This window comes from Acipenser ruthenus, chromosome 4 (genome assembly GCF_902713425.1).
Source record: "Acipenser ruthenus chromosome 4, fAciRut3.2 maternal haplotype, whole genome shotgun sequence".
NCBI classification, from domain to species: Eukaryota; Metazoa; Chordata; class Actinopteri; order Acipenseriformes; family Acipenseridae; genus Acipenser; species Acipenser ruthenus.
The window spans coordinates 96,965,145-96,982,392 of record NC_081192.1 but is presented as its reverse complement, the minus strand read 5'-3'; the positions used below and the strand labels follow the sequence as shown (position 1 = coordinate 96,982,392).

General features: G+C 36.6%; 1 protein-coding gene across 1 annotated transcript in view; it reads left to right on the top strand.

Moving 5' to 3' along the window:
• The first annotated feature begins 1,053 nt into the window (after positions 1 to 1,053).
• LOC117399821 (ras suppressor protein 1) overlaps positions 1,054 to 17,248 on the top strand; it is a 49,840-nt gene continuing 33,645 nt past the window's right edge. The window contains exons 1-3 of the mRNA XM_033999206.3: positions 1,054 to 1,430; positions 1,615 to 1,726; positions 3,695 to 3,745. Of these exons, the coding sequence (XP_033855097.1) occupies positions 1,618 to 1,726; positions 3,695 to 3,745 (160 nt within the window). The 5' untranslated portion in view covers positions 1,054 to 1,430; positions 1,615 to 1,617. The remainder of the gene's footprint in view (positions 1,431 to 1,614; positions 1,727 to 3,694; positions 3,746 to 17,248) is intronic.

Here is a 17,248-nt window from a genome sequence, read left to right as displayed (position 1 = left end):
CTTCAATGATGGCAAGGCGTCCAGGTCCTGATGCAGCAAAGCATCCCCAAACCATGACACTACCACCACCATACTTGACCGTTGGTATGAAGTTCTTACTGTGGAATGTAGTGTTTGGTTTTCGCCTGACATAAAGGGGCCCATGTCGGCCAAATAGTTCCACTACTTTGTGCTACTCTGCCACAAATCCCATTTTTGCCCAGTATCTTTCTGATGGTGGAGTCACAAACACTGACCTTAGTCAAGGCGAGAGAAGTCTGCAGATCCCTGGATATTGTTCTAGGGTTCTTTGTGACTTCCTGGATGATTTTACACCTTGCTCTTGGAGAGATTTTGGCAGGATGGCCACTCCTGGGAAGATTCACTACTGTCCCAAACTTTCTCCATTTGGACAATATGGCTCTGCCTGTGGTTCGGCAGAGCGCCAGAGCCTTAGAAATGGCTTGTAACCCTTTCCAGACTGATAGACATCAACAACTTTTTTCCAGAGGTCTTCAGGAATTTCTTTTGTTCGTGGCATGATGTGCCTCTAGAACCTGTGTGCTGACAACTTCACTCTGAGTTAGTCAGATTTATATTGGGCAGGGCTGGCCCAAATCAGGCCTGGTTATTAACCAAAATACTCAAACAGCTGATCCTAATTATCCCTTTAATTGGGTTGAGTTAACTAGAGGGGGGGAGGGGGCAATAACTTTTTCACACCTGAAGATTGCATGTTTGATTACCTTGCACACCAAACAAATGAAAGAAGCACCAAACTTTGGTGTCATTTTTTCTCTCAGACTCCTATATACTACTACAACCCACAAAAAATCTGACCAAATACAATGTGAAAAATGTGCAAAAATGCAGAAAATCAAATACTTTTTCACGGCACTGTATATATATATATATATATATATATATATATATATATATATATATATATATCAAATAATACAAGTTACAGCTACCCATATTTTCTCTTTAACTGTGATTTGGAAAGGATATGCATATTGTTTCTGTTCGGGACTAATAACACTGTAGCAACTTCCTCCATAAAGATTGCCCTTTCGCTAATGTAAATATTCTTAGATGATTTTTTTTTCAATTGGATCAAGCTGCTTTTCTCCAGGCAAATTCACCAGGATACAGAGGGGTCTGTGGATCTGATTGAAGCCTTTGGAAAAAATAATTCTCGCATTCCTAATTCGCTGCCGCCTCTGTCTGGGTTCTCCCGAGGAAGTCTCCTTTTACGGAATGTAGACATTTTTACAACACACACACTCACTTCCTGTTGGGTGTGCTCTTTTGTTTTTTTTTATTTTTTAGCTGGCTGGGGAAGAGTTTTCTTACCGTTTATATATATTTAAAAAATCATTATTATTTTAACTTACTAAATATTTTACTTTGTCACCTTTTTTTAAAAATCTGGACTCTGCTGACAAAAGGTTAGTTTTACTTTTATTAAATAGTTGCTAACTGCATTTATGTAGCAATTACTAATTAATACCGCTATGAAACTTCTTTCAAATTCAATGTAGCCTTAATGCATCCACTAGTTTTACAATACATTAGCTGGTTGATAAATAGTTTCTTACCATTTAGGTTTTAACCTCTGCAATTTTGATACAGAAAATGTCGAAATCATTAAAGAAAATCGTGGAAGAAAGCAGGGAAAAGAACCTGACTGAGGTGGATATGTGTGACAGAAGCATCTCTAATATGCTGGACATCTCGGGACTCTGTAAGTACTTATTTTCATGTGTATTTTTGTTCTAGTGTGGGGAAAAAAACAGAATATTAAAATGTCCACCACCGGTAACGTGCAGCATGTGAACGAATGACTGGATCCCTTGTATACACTTTTTTAAAACTGCTGTCGTGTAATTTCTATACTATGACTAAAACGTTTGTTGCGGGGTAATCTACCGTACATCTACAATGCATGGCCCCTTTGCTACATCAAACTGTATTCACAATAAAGTAAATACAATTGCATGCATTTAACAAGTTATAATGGCGATCATCTTTAAACATGCACTACATTCTAGTGCAAATAAAATAGCACAGATTACTGTATTGGTGTGCATCATAAGGATACTAATTATATTGGGCTTGGTTTATGGAGATTGATTTTCTTTAATGTTTCTACTGCTTCTGTGATCGCTGATTTAAATGATTTTGAAAAATAAAATTGTCAAATCCAAAATTCTACGCTTTAAACTTGTAACGCAGCTATTACCATAAATATGACAGTCACCTGTAAAATATGAGGCATCCATTTAACTTTTAAAATTTCTTTATTGCCTAAAGTTAAAGAGTAATGACACTTCAATGTTTTATTACACGTATTTTTCTGGAATTAGAAGCTGGATAATCTGTTTTGCTAAACATCTCTCACAGTGCACAGGTTTAAAAAATAAATAAATAAAAATAAACTGTTTTAATTATTTGGTCTTTTGGTGCGTTTCTCCCTCTAGCTCAGAATGGGGGATTTTACGTTGTATTACTGTCCAGGCAGTGGGTTATCTGCTATTGCCCCAAAGCACTGTTCTGGAGTTTTGAAGTTTTGAAGTGTTGAAGCACACAAAGCTGCTCAAATCAAATAACAGCACAGGTGAGAGTCACAGTGACTCCCTCCTATTACAAGAAAATACCGCCGGCTACGCAATGAACCAGTCTCCAGTGTGCATTAAAAATGAGCACCGGTTCAAATTTGCATTTGATCAAGCAGTAGGTATATGTGTGGAGTAAATGGTGGAGAATTTTTAGATATATAAAAAAAAATGTAATCTGTGATAATGTGGCATAACTCGTATAGTATCATGAAACTTCAAAGTAGATTTATAATACTTATAATACTTATACAGATTTTTTAAAACAATTCTTTTCAAACCATTTTTTTCTACAAAATAGGTTGTTGGTTATATCTAATTCTAAATTGGATGTTTGTATTAGTTACTCGGGCTTGAACTACAGCTTCTGCTTTATTTACACTTGAATGTGGACGTAGCCCACTGTGGAGAGGAATGTATCTATGTACTGTTTGCACTCAATTATATTTGACATCTTTCAGAAAAAGTGAGCGATGTAGTTATACCCCTAAAGCTGAAATTCAGAGTAAAAATCTACTCATCTTAGCCAACATATTAAAAAAAGAGAGAAATACATTATATATATATATATATATATATATATATATATATATATATATATATATATATATACACACACACACACACAAATATTACAAGTTTCAGGGTTTGTATTCTGCTGCAATAATGCTGTATATTACACAAAAGCTACCTGGAATCCACATAATACAGGTATCCATCTTCAGTGTCAACAAATTCCTGGTTTTGGGGGTATCATTGAAATGTTATTTATTTTATGTTTTTGTATGCATTTTAAGTTTTATTTTCTTCTGCTGGGGTAAAGTAATTCCTTAAAATTACTGTTCCCCTTGTGGTGGGTATTGATGTTCTTCCACCTTCTGAGGATGAGAAGCTGTTGACTTCAATGAAAATGTCTGGGGATGGGAATTTATTCACCATGTAACCCTATTAAACCTCTTGTTTTCTAATATCCTGGTGTTCTTGAATAGGTAACCACAGCATAAAAGGCTTACCTTTCTGTTTGCAAGCGACTCAAAGCTTTGTCTTTGTAATTCAGCATCATTACTAAGTTTTTCTCCACTATTTTTGTTTTGCAGATACATTGTCTAACATCACCCAGCTGGTACTTAGTCACAACAAACTCACAAGTAAGTGTTTGTGTAATGTATCTATGCAAAGAGAAGTAGAATCTCTCAGCATTCACATTGGCTGGGATTTCAAATCCTTTTATTCTGCTATAACACAACACGGTGACAGCAGCCGCCACCAAGATGAATGACTGATTCAATTAAAGCAAGACTCGGAGCGCAAGTAGTACTTGACATACTTTTAAAAAATGTACAACCTTAAATAAAGAAAGACTAAAACACTTGTCATATAATAGCTATAACCATTACTATACTTGACTCCATCGCTTGTATAAAGTCTGAGTTTTTATCCACTTGGAAGACTGTAATCTCCTTAGTATGCTAGTACACAGGAGACTTTGTCAGACTGAGGTTTTACATTTGAGTTGTGTACTGCAGTATTTAATGACTATAAATGAATGATCACAGTACCGTCACTGTAATGAGACATAACACATATTAGTGCTTTTCTAGTTTTCTGGTGTATGTTAAATAAATGTTGACCACATGAGGGTGCTCTTGCCACTGTTTAGTCAAGTCGCAGTTACTTGCAGTTAATCACTTGAGTATCTTCAAATAATTGGTTTAAAATCATGTGCACAATAAGTAATTAAAAAAAATGATTCAGCCTAGCACTTCCCTACTATGCGTGCTATATTACACTCATCTACAGTGAAACAAAGTCAAACTGCAGTCATCATTGTCTGCTAAGAAATAAATAATAATAATAATAATCATTATCACATATTGTGACATGACTACTTTTATAAAGGTTGGGATGTACGTACAATAGATATGTAGGAAAGAAATGCTTTATCAAGCACCATATTTACAAATCTGTTTGCAACAGTCAGATCAATATTTTGCACATGTTCATTTGTTATTTATACAATTATCCAAATTAATTGTTATCACGGACACCTGCTGTATGTCAAATTAGATCTGATTGGTTTTTGCCTACAGTACCTTCTGGTACTTTACATTGAATTGTACCCCATACACTTTCCAGAAAAAACTAAATAGAAACTAGGAAGCATACCTTTATGTATCTGAACATTGAACTTTATCTCAATGGAGATGCGGATGGGGTTATGAGAAAGCACTTTGTGTGTCACCCTTAGATCACTACATACAGATCAAGAGAACCACTTATTCCATTGTTATTATTCAGCAGGGTTTTTTTTTGTATTGCCCAATAAGCACCTATTTACAACAGCAGACACAATGTCATATCTTGAGTGATGGATTGCTGTGAGACAACAGTAACCAATTAACCAACTTGATTGATTGATTTGTGTGAATACACTGTGATCAACGTGAAGAGCAGGAAGACTTCAAAACTGTTCCACAACACTGTTTACAGCTATGTGGGTAGAATCTTAACGCCGAGAGAACTGTCTACGGTTTACTGCACACTTATTTAAATGTCTTGCTTTATTTTGCCCATTGAAATTCCTGTTTTAATAACATGCTCTGTATATAACTCTAGTTTCGATATCCAGTAAAAGCAGAATGCTACCATAAAACCCTAATTTATCACAGAACTCTTTCCAATGTATTTCTATTGTATTTAGTTCTGTTAATAAGGGAGTGTCACACGGCTGGCTGAGTGGTGACGTCAGACCCAGGAAAGGAAATGCACACACAGTACTGAAGTGAAATGAAATGATGAAGGCGCTTGCTTGCGCCGGTTTATTGTAAATAAAAAGGATGTACAAAACAGAACAAGGCACTTGCGGCCAAAATAAATAGACAAACAAAACGAACCGACAATAACAAACAGGGCACGAACACTAAACACAAAACAAGTACGGTGCTGGTGCTTCCAGCACTCGTAGCAGTTATTTATTATTGTTGCTTTTACCTCCTCACTCTCTCCCGTTCTTTCACCCTGAACACACAACCCCGAGTGAGTGAAACGTGCATCTATATATACAATTGTGCTGGGATTCAATTACCAATTAATTATTCACTTGAATCCCAGCACATGAACTAATCTGTGCACTCCTGTGCTCACATAATAAACTTTTATTTTGCACGTGAAGTGATTTGTGCCACCCTCGTGTCTAAATACAATTATACATTATAAAAACTTGTGCTTCAGACCCATTTATATCATGTGCAGCAATACACCAACATTTACACACTACGTGCAACATAAAACACAAAAATACACACAGGGGTGGGGCACATTGCCACAGGGAGTTAAAGGGCAGAGCTACAAAGATCCGCCACCATTTGGATCATTAAACTAGACCCATGGCTGCTAGTGCTGCGTTCTTTTTTTCAGCCATATCCCTTTACTTTAATGCAGAGAAAATACAACTTACTAACATTTTTAGCACATTATTGGACTGTGTTTTTTTATTATTGAACCACTTTAAGTCTAGAATGTCAGTGCAGTGCTCAATAAATTTAGAACATGCTTTCTTTGTACACATGCTGTGTTTCAGCACATCTCCCCTCTTGTCTTGCATAAGAATATTGAGGTGTTTTTTAAGCAGTGCCTCATGCCTCACAACGCTTCGAAATTATGGGTTGTATCAGTACAAACCACACCTTCTCGTGTCTTATTGCTTATTTAGAAAATGGCTTAGGTTAACAAACTGATGTGATTGGCTGTAAAGGATTCCAAACCACGTAATTATGTCTGTACAGCCATGCGGTCTGAAATACAGCCTCATCACACAATGAAAAAACAAAAGCACCTGCATTTTAAAGTCTGGGAACTTTTAAAGCAGTCGGATTAAATCCATGAAACTGCATGTAATTAGAAAATGGTTTCTTTGTACACATGCCGCGTCCCTCACATTTGTACAGCACGTATTTTCCCTTGCCAATTTCCGATCTTTGACCTTTACTACTTTTGTCTGTTTTAAAGGTCACTTATTGGATGAAATGCTGCTTACTTCAATGCAGACCTTTTCCCATGTCTTGGCCAGGAAGAATCTGTCCTTCCCTTGCATGCAATGCTTTGACTGGAAAGAGCAATCTGATTCATCCAGTTCATGTTGTGTGCTTTCCTTTGCCCAATGAAAACAATATGCAGCACCTTTATTTATTTTTAAAAACAGTTATTTTACGTCTAGGGAATCATAATAGCTCTTCAGTGCAGCTGGGAAACTTAAAAAAAAAAAAATACAAAATACAATATTCTTAAGTAAAACAAGTAGAAAATGACTTCGGGTAGTGCCTTCATAATTGCAATACACTGCAAAAGGCTGAAATGTTTGAAAGAAAGATATATCATATGTTGATATGTAGATATGTGCAAAAAGTATATTCCAGAAATAGCTTCCTACTTCATGTTGCTTACCAGCATAGCCTTGATTTACCCGTGGTGATGTCCTGTGAATATTAACCGTTTCGGTGCCACATTCTTAACAATAACGATACAGCTCACTTGCTTTCAGACAGCATCTTTACAAGCTGCATTCTATGATTCTCTCAATAAAGTTGCATTGCAGGTGGTGTCCAGTGGACATGAACTTTTTCACTGCCACATTGTGTTTTTAACTTCTGGACATGCAGGTGATTAGATGAATGATACCGAGATTTCTATATTACTTCCTGATTACAAACCATTCAATCTGATATGACACACCCCTTAGAGCAGGGGTTCCCACAGTTTTGGTGATGGAGGGCCAATTTCCGGAGGTTGCATGGGACGGGGGGCCGCACAAGAAAATGTACCACTCATGAAACCGAAATATGTCCCAAATCATACCTTTTTTATTTCCTATACATTTTTGCATTTAAATTAGGAATGTATATTACTACCACTGCAACACCAGCAGCTTTGAAATGTATTTGTATTTTATCCTGTGTCTTGGTGACACAACAGGCTTAGGTTTGAGCACCAATATCATGCTGTCACATGTTACATTGTCCTGGTCACAACAATTAAAGAAGATCATACCGAAATAGACTCATCAAACTATACCAATTAAACTCTTCTGTGGGTTATTCTTCATTAGTGAGGCAGAATTCCTCTTGACTTGTACAACTAACCACTTCACTAAAAGCTGAATGTATGTACAGTGAATCTCTGGGGACCATACAAATAGTTTGAGATGTGCAAAGTTCGAATTAAACAAATTATATAAATTGCCCCATGGTGTGGATATTTAGAGCTATTTCCATAGTAAATGTGCAGAAATAAAACAGACGTTACTGTATTTTACCTTGATGTTTTTATTTATTTTTTCTTTCTGAATACAATGAAATAATCACATTTCTATATAAAGTGCAGCATTAATTATTCATAAATTATCTGCCATTACATTGTGGCTTTTTATGCAATTACATACGATTGCTACGTAACATCTTACTAGCTACTGTACTGTAGCCTAACTGTATTCGTATTCAGAAACATTGTACAAAAAATTAATGGAACAGTAACAATTTTATACTGTAGCCTGGTACTGTTACTACAGTAGTACTTCCCAAACAAAAGATCCAAGAACACCAAAACTACAATACTGTACAAAGAGCATTTTCCCGATGTAGTTGAAGATGAATACAGTTTTGCTCTTAAAATAATAAAATAAAATCTACTTGCTTCTCTGCGATTTCGTGAGCTACCACATAGCTAGCTCGTGTTGCAGCTTCACTTGCTTTACTTACATTTTTGAAAATTGATTGTTGAGCTGATAGTTCTCTTCGTAGCTGTTCAAGTTTTTTCTTTCGCTGATCGCACACAAGACTATTTATTGTAAGAGCCGTGATTTATCTCATAATGACGTTTCACATTGTACTCTTTCATGGCAGATATCTGCTGTTTACAAATCAAGCAAAGTGCTGTTTCACCATTTCTGATAACGAAGGAACTACTCAATTTTTCTTAAAGGCCTCCTCTCCTCAACGATGAAACGCTTTTTCTTACGAGGTTCCATGTTTTTTTTTTTTTCCTTCAGCGCGTGGCAAATCTACTGTGCGCTATAGGCGCCGTTATTTTTATTTTTTTAAAGTGACAGTGCACATATAATGACCGTAACAACTTAATTAATAAAATTGGCTTGAGAGGGTCCAGATTTGATCCAAAACATGTTAACAAATGTATGTTAGGGAACTTTTATAAACTTTGATTGCTGTGTATTATTAATTTCCCCCAAATTACATGCACCATTTTTTACAGAACATTTTCAGAAAATGTAAAAATAAAGTGGTCAGAAAATGGTGGGGCGAGGGGGTGTTTTGGGGGGTCGCACCAAACGTCCTCGCGGACCGCAGTTTGGGAACCCCTGCCTTAGAGTATGCTACCGGAGATGCTTTGTTTTTGTTCACTTTCTAGTAACTAAAATGGAATCCTAGTGAATCAATAAATGGGTCCCTTGCCAATGGGATTGTTTTGTAGACTGTGGAAGTCATGTTAATTTAGGTCTACACTTAAAACTTTGTGTTTATTGTAGTAGTTTAATCCAACTTGTACTAGTTTAATCCACCTTGGTTATTATTATTATTATTATTATTATTATTATTATTATTATTATTATTGAGTACAGAATTGAAAGCACTGACTTTTTTGAAGTTGTGAAAACTATTTCTGTTTCTTTCATATGAGAAAAAAAGTTTGCTCTGAAATCCCAATGTTGGTATGCAGCTCAGGACTATTCACTTGTAAGAGCTGCCCTTACCAAGTTGGCACTACAGTATAGCAATGTATAATATGGCTTGGACATTTCCTGTATCCTGATTGGATGCTAACATTCCAGTGTCATGTGGTTACAACAATTGCTTTGGATCTCATGTCATTCTAATCAGTAAAATCACAGTTTCATAATAATATTGATCCATTTCATAAGCTCAATAACACACTTGAAGGCGTGGCTCGTACTGACCATGTAAATATGTCATTACAACCACACCGTCTGCAGGGCTGGGGTCAATTCCTTTTTAAAATCAATTCCCAATTCTAATGCTCATTCCCTATTAATCAATTCTGATTCCAATTCAGGACTTGGAATTGATTAAAAGGGAATGGGAATTGGAAAAAAGAAATTGACCCCAACCCTGACCATCTGGAACACCGCCTCCTCACACACAAAAGCACTTTTAGTTGTAAAGCAACAGTAAGAGATTGTATAAGGCTCTTAACACATTTAAACGTGTGTGGTAGTACAAGATTGGCACACCTTCTCGGCTGTTGTTACTTCAGAGTTTTTCAGCCCTCATGATTGGGCTTAACTACCGGTACTTATCATTTCAGTGCATTTCGATATCTGAAGAACCCTTTTATATTAAAAACACACGTGGTGATCCACTGTTTCATGATTGTGTCATTTAGCGACTAAAAATCCTGCTCATAACTTATACATGCTTGTGTTTTGTGAATACCAGTCAGCATTCAGAAGAAACTATTGTGAACAAAGAAGAGCTCAGAAAGGCAGAATGGTGGTGGTCCTCTCTAAAATATTATTGAACCATTCCTAACTGTTTGAAGAAAATGATCTTGGCAATAACAGCTGTTAAAGGAGCTCACAGTGCCAAATGTTTAAAATGAAATCCAGATTTTCTCCTACAGTCTTACCTAAAATCAAGAGTAGCTTATAAAAATACATTGCAGGATATGGAACGTGCATTCTTCAGAAGCAGCAGGATTATCAGCAACTATTGGGCCATAGCTGGATAGAAAGTCTTGACAATTTCCTTTCTAATTTTCCTGTTCTTGATAATACCTGTCCATCACATGCCCGCACATTTGTGTATCACATTTTCCCATCTTACTGTTATCTGGTTCTCGATCCCCATTCTGACAGTAGCTTTGTCATCCATCTGTTGTTGTATTTCGTGTAAGTTGTCATTTTATTTTTGATTGAATTTCCTTTCATTTTCTGCTACAAGCTGTAGTGCCCAGGTGATGTGTGATTTCAGTACCATAGGTCCTTACTGTAAGGATGGAACCACAAAGAGTTTAATTTAGAATGAATGTTTCATCAGCTCGCACCTCCAATTTACCTTTCCCTTTGCATTCAAATACAGCCTTATGTTTTAGAATGTGACTGTCCAAGAAGCAAAATATGATAACCTTTATTCATTTGGTGTGAACTGCTGTGTCCAGAGATTAAGGATTTACACGTCAGTGCTACAGTTCAATTTGGGATCTAATAGCTCACCTTCTGTCTGGAGAACTGCTTTGATAGCGCCAGCCAGCCAGCAAGGTTAATATCCTTTGAGAGCATGAAATGTTTGTACCCTAAGGGAGACGCGGCTGTAAACTGGAATTTACACTTAACAGTTCAATCTGAGCTACCCCCAGTTCATGTCAATAGAATATAATAAGGTTGCCAGCAGTTTTGAAAAAGGTTATAACTATGGACCACAGACTAGAGCTAATGCATGTAGATTGCATGTGCATGAATACGTATAAACACTCCTTGTTTCCATTAAAGCTTACTTGCAAAATCATATACAGTACAGGTTGTAATATGTGTGAAAGCCTGTAAACCAGAGCCTGTATTTAACTTGTGCCCTAAAGCTTAAAGGAGTACCATAAATGAGAAGGAATCAGATGAGGCTTTTTGCTGTTGTAGTTCAGCATCTAATGAAACTGGCCTAGAGTATGCTGGTGAGTTACTGAATATTTTTTAGGATTGTGAAATAATTCACCTCACAACTAAGTATTAATATAGGTGTCAGTTTGATTTATTTTAATGATATGTTTTGGCCAAATAGCAGGGAGATGACTTCTTTTTTTTTTTTTTCCAGTCGAAATATTGTTCTTCTGTATTCATTACACTTGAAAGCTTATTTTGTGTCTTAGCTTGTTGTCCAGATATATTGCCTGATACATCAAAAGCTTTTTTTGAAATCAGTTGCTTGCTAATTCTTTATTTTTTCCCCCTCTTTGTCTCATTAACTAAGCTGCGCAACACTCTTTCATTCTTATCTTCCCTTTAAATCTCTGTGCTTGACTGATCCGCCACAGTTAATTGAAATGGCCTGCCTTGTTACCTGAATCAAAGCACAAGAACGGTTATTTTAATCCTTTAGTACAGTGTTGTGAATTCTTAATCAGCTGCTTCCAAAATAATAAGCCGTGCAGTAATTGGCATTCGTACTTCGAGTGTACCTCTTCAAGCAAGGAGACACAACCACTTTAACAGTGGATTCAAAGAGCCTCTTCATGTACAAACTAATTTAATATGGAAACTTTTGTTTAGTTTATTGCAACTCTGGGAACCTTGGGTGCTTGAATTTCCAACATTAATATGGATTATAACAAATTCCATTTTCACTGGCCTGTGCCATTGGTACAGCTCTCTCAAGCATGAATAAACTGTCCATGTGTTTTTGTTACAAGACATTCCACATTCTGAACGGTGAATGGAGGTCATGGTGATTGGCTGAACTATTGATGACTATATCTTAGGAACAGGGTGGGACAAATCACTTTGTATGCTGGTGGTAATTTGGCCACTAGCTTTCAAAACCTGGTGGCCAAGTGAACTTTCATGGTGGCCAACATTTTCAAATGGGGACAATAAGAGGAGACGTGTATATGTATATGCACGTTTTGTTTTCATGTAATGGGTGTTTATTTATTATATTTAAATTGTGGGAGGGAAACTATATACAATCAATGTGCCAGAGCACTAACTACATACAATTCCAGGGAACTATATGCATTAAATGCCGGGGAACTATTTACTGTGTGCATAAAAGGCCAGTGAGTGAAGTATATACATAAAATACCAGAGAACTATATACATAAAATGCCAGGAGATATAACTCTATTAATTAAATGCCAAGGAAGATAAAAAAAATGTAGGGAAGTGAACACATTTCTTTATTTTTCAGTTACTGTTATAGACAAGCTGTCTAAAATATTAAATTAACTCCTCCTCATCTTCAGTTACATTCTCATTTTCATGGAGTTGGCCAGATGTGGATTTTCCAAATCCAAATGCAAATAGATTTGACTGTTGCTTCAGTTTCTTTGACATTTTATTTAGGGTAAGTAAGAGATAGTTTGAGAAAATGTTGTGTCAGCAGCTTCAATGAATTTGACCTAACATTGCTTTATCATGCTAATGAAAACCTGTTGTTTCTGAGATGTATGATGAGTCATTAACATATTTAGTAATTGTAAAGTACCATCTTTTGAAACTAACAAACCGAGCTATCTGTTAGGACTTTTATTTTATTGCCCATATCTCTTGGAAATGTGTGTGTGTGTGTGTATATATAATATATTATATATATATATATATATATATATGTATATATACAGTACTGTGCAAAAGTTTTAGGCAGGTGTGAAAAAATGCTGTAAAGTAAGAATGCTTTAAAAAATAGACATGTTAATAGTTTATATTTATCAATTAACAAAATGCAAAGTGAGTGAACAGAAGAAAAATCTACATCAAATCAATATTTGGTGTGACCACCCTTTGCCTTCAAAACAGCATCAATTCTTCTAGGTACACTTGCACAGTTTTTGAAGGAACTCGGCAGGTAGGTTGGCCCAAACATCTTGGAGAACTAACCACAGTTCTTCTGTGGATTTAAGAAGCCTCAGTTGCTTCTCTCTCTTCATGTAATCCCAGACAGACTCGATGATGTTGAGATCAGGGCTCTGTGGGGGCCATACCATCACTTCCAGGACTCCTTGTTCTTCTTTACGCTGAAGATAGTTCTTAATGACTTTCGCTGTATGTTTGGGGTCGTTGTCATGCTGCAGAATAAATTTGGGGCCAATCAGATGCCTCACTGATGGTATTGCATGATGGATAAGTATCTGCCTGTACTTCTCAGCATTGAGGAGACCATTAATTCTGACCAAATCCCCAACTCCATTTACAGAAATGCAGCCCCAAACTTGCAAGGAACCTCCACCATGCTTCACTGTTGCCTGCAGACACTCATTCGTGTACCGCTCTCCAGCCCTTCGGCGAACAAACTGCCTTCTGCTACAGCCAAATATTTCAAATTTTGACTCATCAGTCCAGAGCACCTGCTGCCATTTTTCTGCACCCCAGTTCCTGTGTTTTCGTGCATAGTTGAGTCGCTTGGCCTTGTTTCCACGTCGGAGGTATGGCTTTTTGGCCGCAAGTCTTCCATGAAGGCCACTTCTGACCAGACTTCTCCGGACAGTAGATGGGTGTACCAGGGTCCCACTGTTTTCTGCCAATTCTGAGCTGATGGCACTGCTGGACATTTTCCGATTGCGAAGGGAAGTAAGCATGATGTGTCTTTCATCTGCTGCAGTAAGTTTCCTTGGCCGACCACTGCGTCTACGGTCCTCAACGTTGCCTGTTTCTTTGTGCTTCTTCAATAGAGCTTGGACAGCACATCTGGAAACCCCTGTCTGCCTTGAAATTTCTGCCTGGGAGAGACCTTGCTGATGCAGTATAACTACCTTGTGTCTTGTTGCTGTGCTCAGTCTTGCCATGGTGTATGACTTTTGACAGTAAACTGTCTTCAGCAACCTCACCTTGTTAGCTGAGTTTGGCTGTTCCTCACCCAGTTTTATTCCTCCTACACAGCTGTTTCTGTTTCAGTTAATGATTGTGTTTCAACCTACATATTGAATTGATGATCATTAGCACCTGTTTGGTATAATTGTTTAATCATACACCTGACTATATGCCTACAAAATCCCTGACTTTGTGCAAGTGTACCTAGAAGAATTGATGCTGTTTTGAAGGCAAAGGGTGGTCACACCAAATATGGATTTGATATAGATTTTTCTTCTGTTCACTCACTTTGCATTTAGTTCATTGATAAATATAATCTATTAACATGTCTATTTTTGAAAGCATTCTTACTTTACAGCATTTTTTCACACCTGCCTAAAACTTTTGCACAGTACTGTCATTACTCGTTGATGTACATCTGTGCAAGAAGGCACAGGAAATTGAACAGTGAATTTTGCATTCTACCTTGTGCTTTCTAAATTAGGTCTCAGATTCTGGTGATGTTTTGTGCAAGAGTTGCCATGTTTAATTAAATGTGATCAAGTACTATCCTAAACAAAATGAAATGCATCATGGCCTGTTTCTAGTGTGTACTATTAGAATAGGGAACACATTTCTACAGGCTTGTGGGGAACACAGCATTCAGCTGTACTTTAAATGCCAGGTGCATAGCTGGAGATTTTGATCCATTGATTAAAAAGGTCCCATTGTATGCTTTCTAAGTGCTAAATAATAGTACAAATAGACATTGTTTAATGTATTTAATTTTAAAGTGGGAATTTGCCCTCTTGTCATTGTGTTTGTTTGCATGGTCTTGTTCTATCGTGGTGGTTTATCTGTGCAGTGGTATTCATGTCATGCTCTTAGTTCCTTTATACTTCTAGGTAATGAATACACATTGATCAGTGTGTAATCTGATGGGAGTCGTGTTATCGTCATTGATCAAAAAGTCCTCCCTCAATAGACCTGAATCAAGGGAGAAATAAATCGCTCATGTAAAACACTTCATCATGAAGAAGTCAGATTCATCCTAGACTGTTAATTAATTAATGAATGATTGACAATTATTTGGTTGTTAAGTGAGTGTAATGCCTTAATTGGACAAGTATGGTCAAAAGTTTTGCATTAACTAGAATTTTAGATTCTTATATTGAGATATAATAAAAAATATACATATGAACATAATTTAGATCTTTTATTTAACATCATTTAATCAAGGAAACTACTAAATGATATTGCAAAAGTCTACCGGAAGCCATATTAGAAGTACATTATTTCATGTTGGAGTTTGAATGTGACTTCTTTTTATAAGGTAATGCAAAACCTTTTGGCCATAGCTGAATGTAGTACATTTATACACAGGTTAGTAAATACACAGGTCACATCTGTTTGTCTCAAGGTCGTAGACATGACTGCTAAGATTGGTACCACATGCCATACTAGTTTTGGACTAAGTTGGTCAGTTGCAGCAAACTTGCAGTGTAGTCCTTAGTTCTCTGCTAAGGTGAGTAGTGTCTAGTATGGTACTATCTGTGAGTCATCTCCAGCTATGTAATATTTTAGTACAATTGCAATAAAAAAATACAGGTAACCAAGTTGGGGATCAGCTAAGCCTCAACTGGTCATTTCTTGTTTGCATATCGGAATACGGTAGTTAGTGTGGGAAGGGGCAGGAGGAGAGTAAGAGGAGCTCTGCATTCTTCTACTTTATTATTTCATGGGTCTTTATTATTATTTACATTTTTCTTCATTCTATAAACCTCAGAAAATCATATTGTGAATTACATACATGCACATCCTGTAGAAATAATTGTATTAATAAGATGATATAAAGTTTCAGCAGTGAAACGAGTGAAATATAGAATGAGGCCATTGTTAATTAAATGTACCTATAACACTCAGTCTGAAGACATTCAGTACCAGCATAGTTGAAAAGACAAAGCAATCCAATACATCATTCAAAAGGATGAACCTTTCCCAGTATCACATACAGGTAGGTATCAATCACGTTTCCAGTACAGCTTTTACAACATCTCCAAAGTGACACTGTACAGGCAGAATGAAGTATACCGACTTCATGCATTAATGCTGCTTTGAAAAATTCTGACAAACAAAAACTGTTTCCTTAAGTAATATGAAGTCGACACTTCATACTTGTGTGAAATAATGTATTTTTCTTAAGAGTATATTTTCTTCTTGTGTGGGGTTTGGAACATACGCAAATTCAAAAGACCCCACACAGCAAATATTCATGCATATTTAAACACTGGAATCAATTCCTTCCAGTTATTATGAAGTATGATATATATGTATCTGTATGCATTTATTTTTTCTTTAAGTCTAGATTTTTTGAGAACAGCTGTAAAGTTAACAAAGACATGTGCAACATCACAGTTTGCACAGCAATATTAACTACTGTTCATATTAGTATATATATATATATTATATATATATATATATATATATATATATATATATATATATATATATATATATATATATTTATAAACATTGTTTGGAAGTAGTGTGCTCTCTCTTTCTCTCACTCACTTACTCCCTCCCTCTCCTTCACCACTTGCTGTTCACTTTACATTTCAGATAAACTTCCCCTTACCTGGTTAGTTTTAAACACGGTCGCTCCCGTCTGTACCTTTGTCAAAATAGATCAAAGCTAACATGCAAATGAGACCACGCCTCAAAAGTTATGCCATTGGCACCAACGCAGACGGTAAAGGACAGGGCAAAGCATGTTGCCAAAATCACATTACAGGGTAAAGGCAGTGTATCTCCTGTTTTGATCTGTGTTTTTTTTTATTAAAATCAGGGGCAAATGCGTTTTGCCCTCGAGTTAAAGACTTGCCCCGTCATCAGAATCGGGCCAGTTGTGTTCGTTACTGTAGAGCAGGGGTCTCCTGGTCCTAGAGAGCCCCTCTCCAACAGGTTTTATAGGTGTATTTACATCATCAGTGGCTAAAGATCTGGAACACCTGTTAATCTTGACTAAATTAAGACAATAATTGGTTCAATTAAGTAACTGAGAACTGGTTGAAACGAAAATCAGCAGCCACAGTAGCTTACCAGGACCAGGGTTGGAGACCCCTGCTAT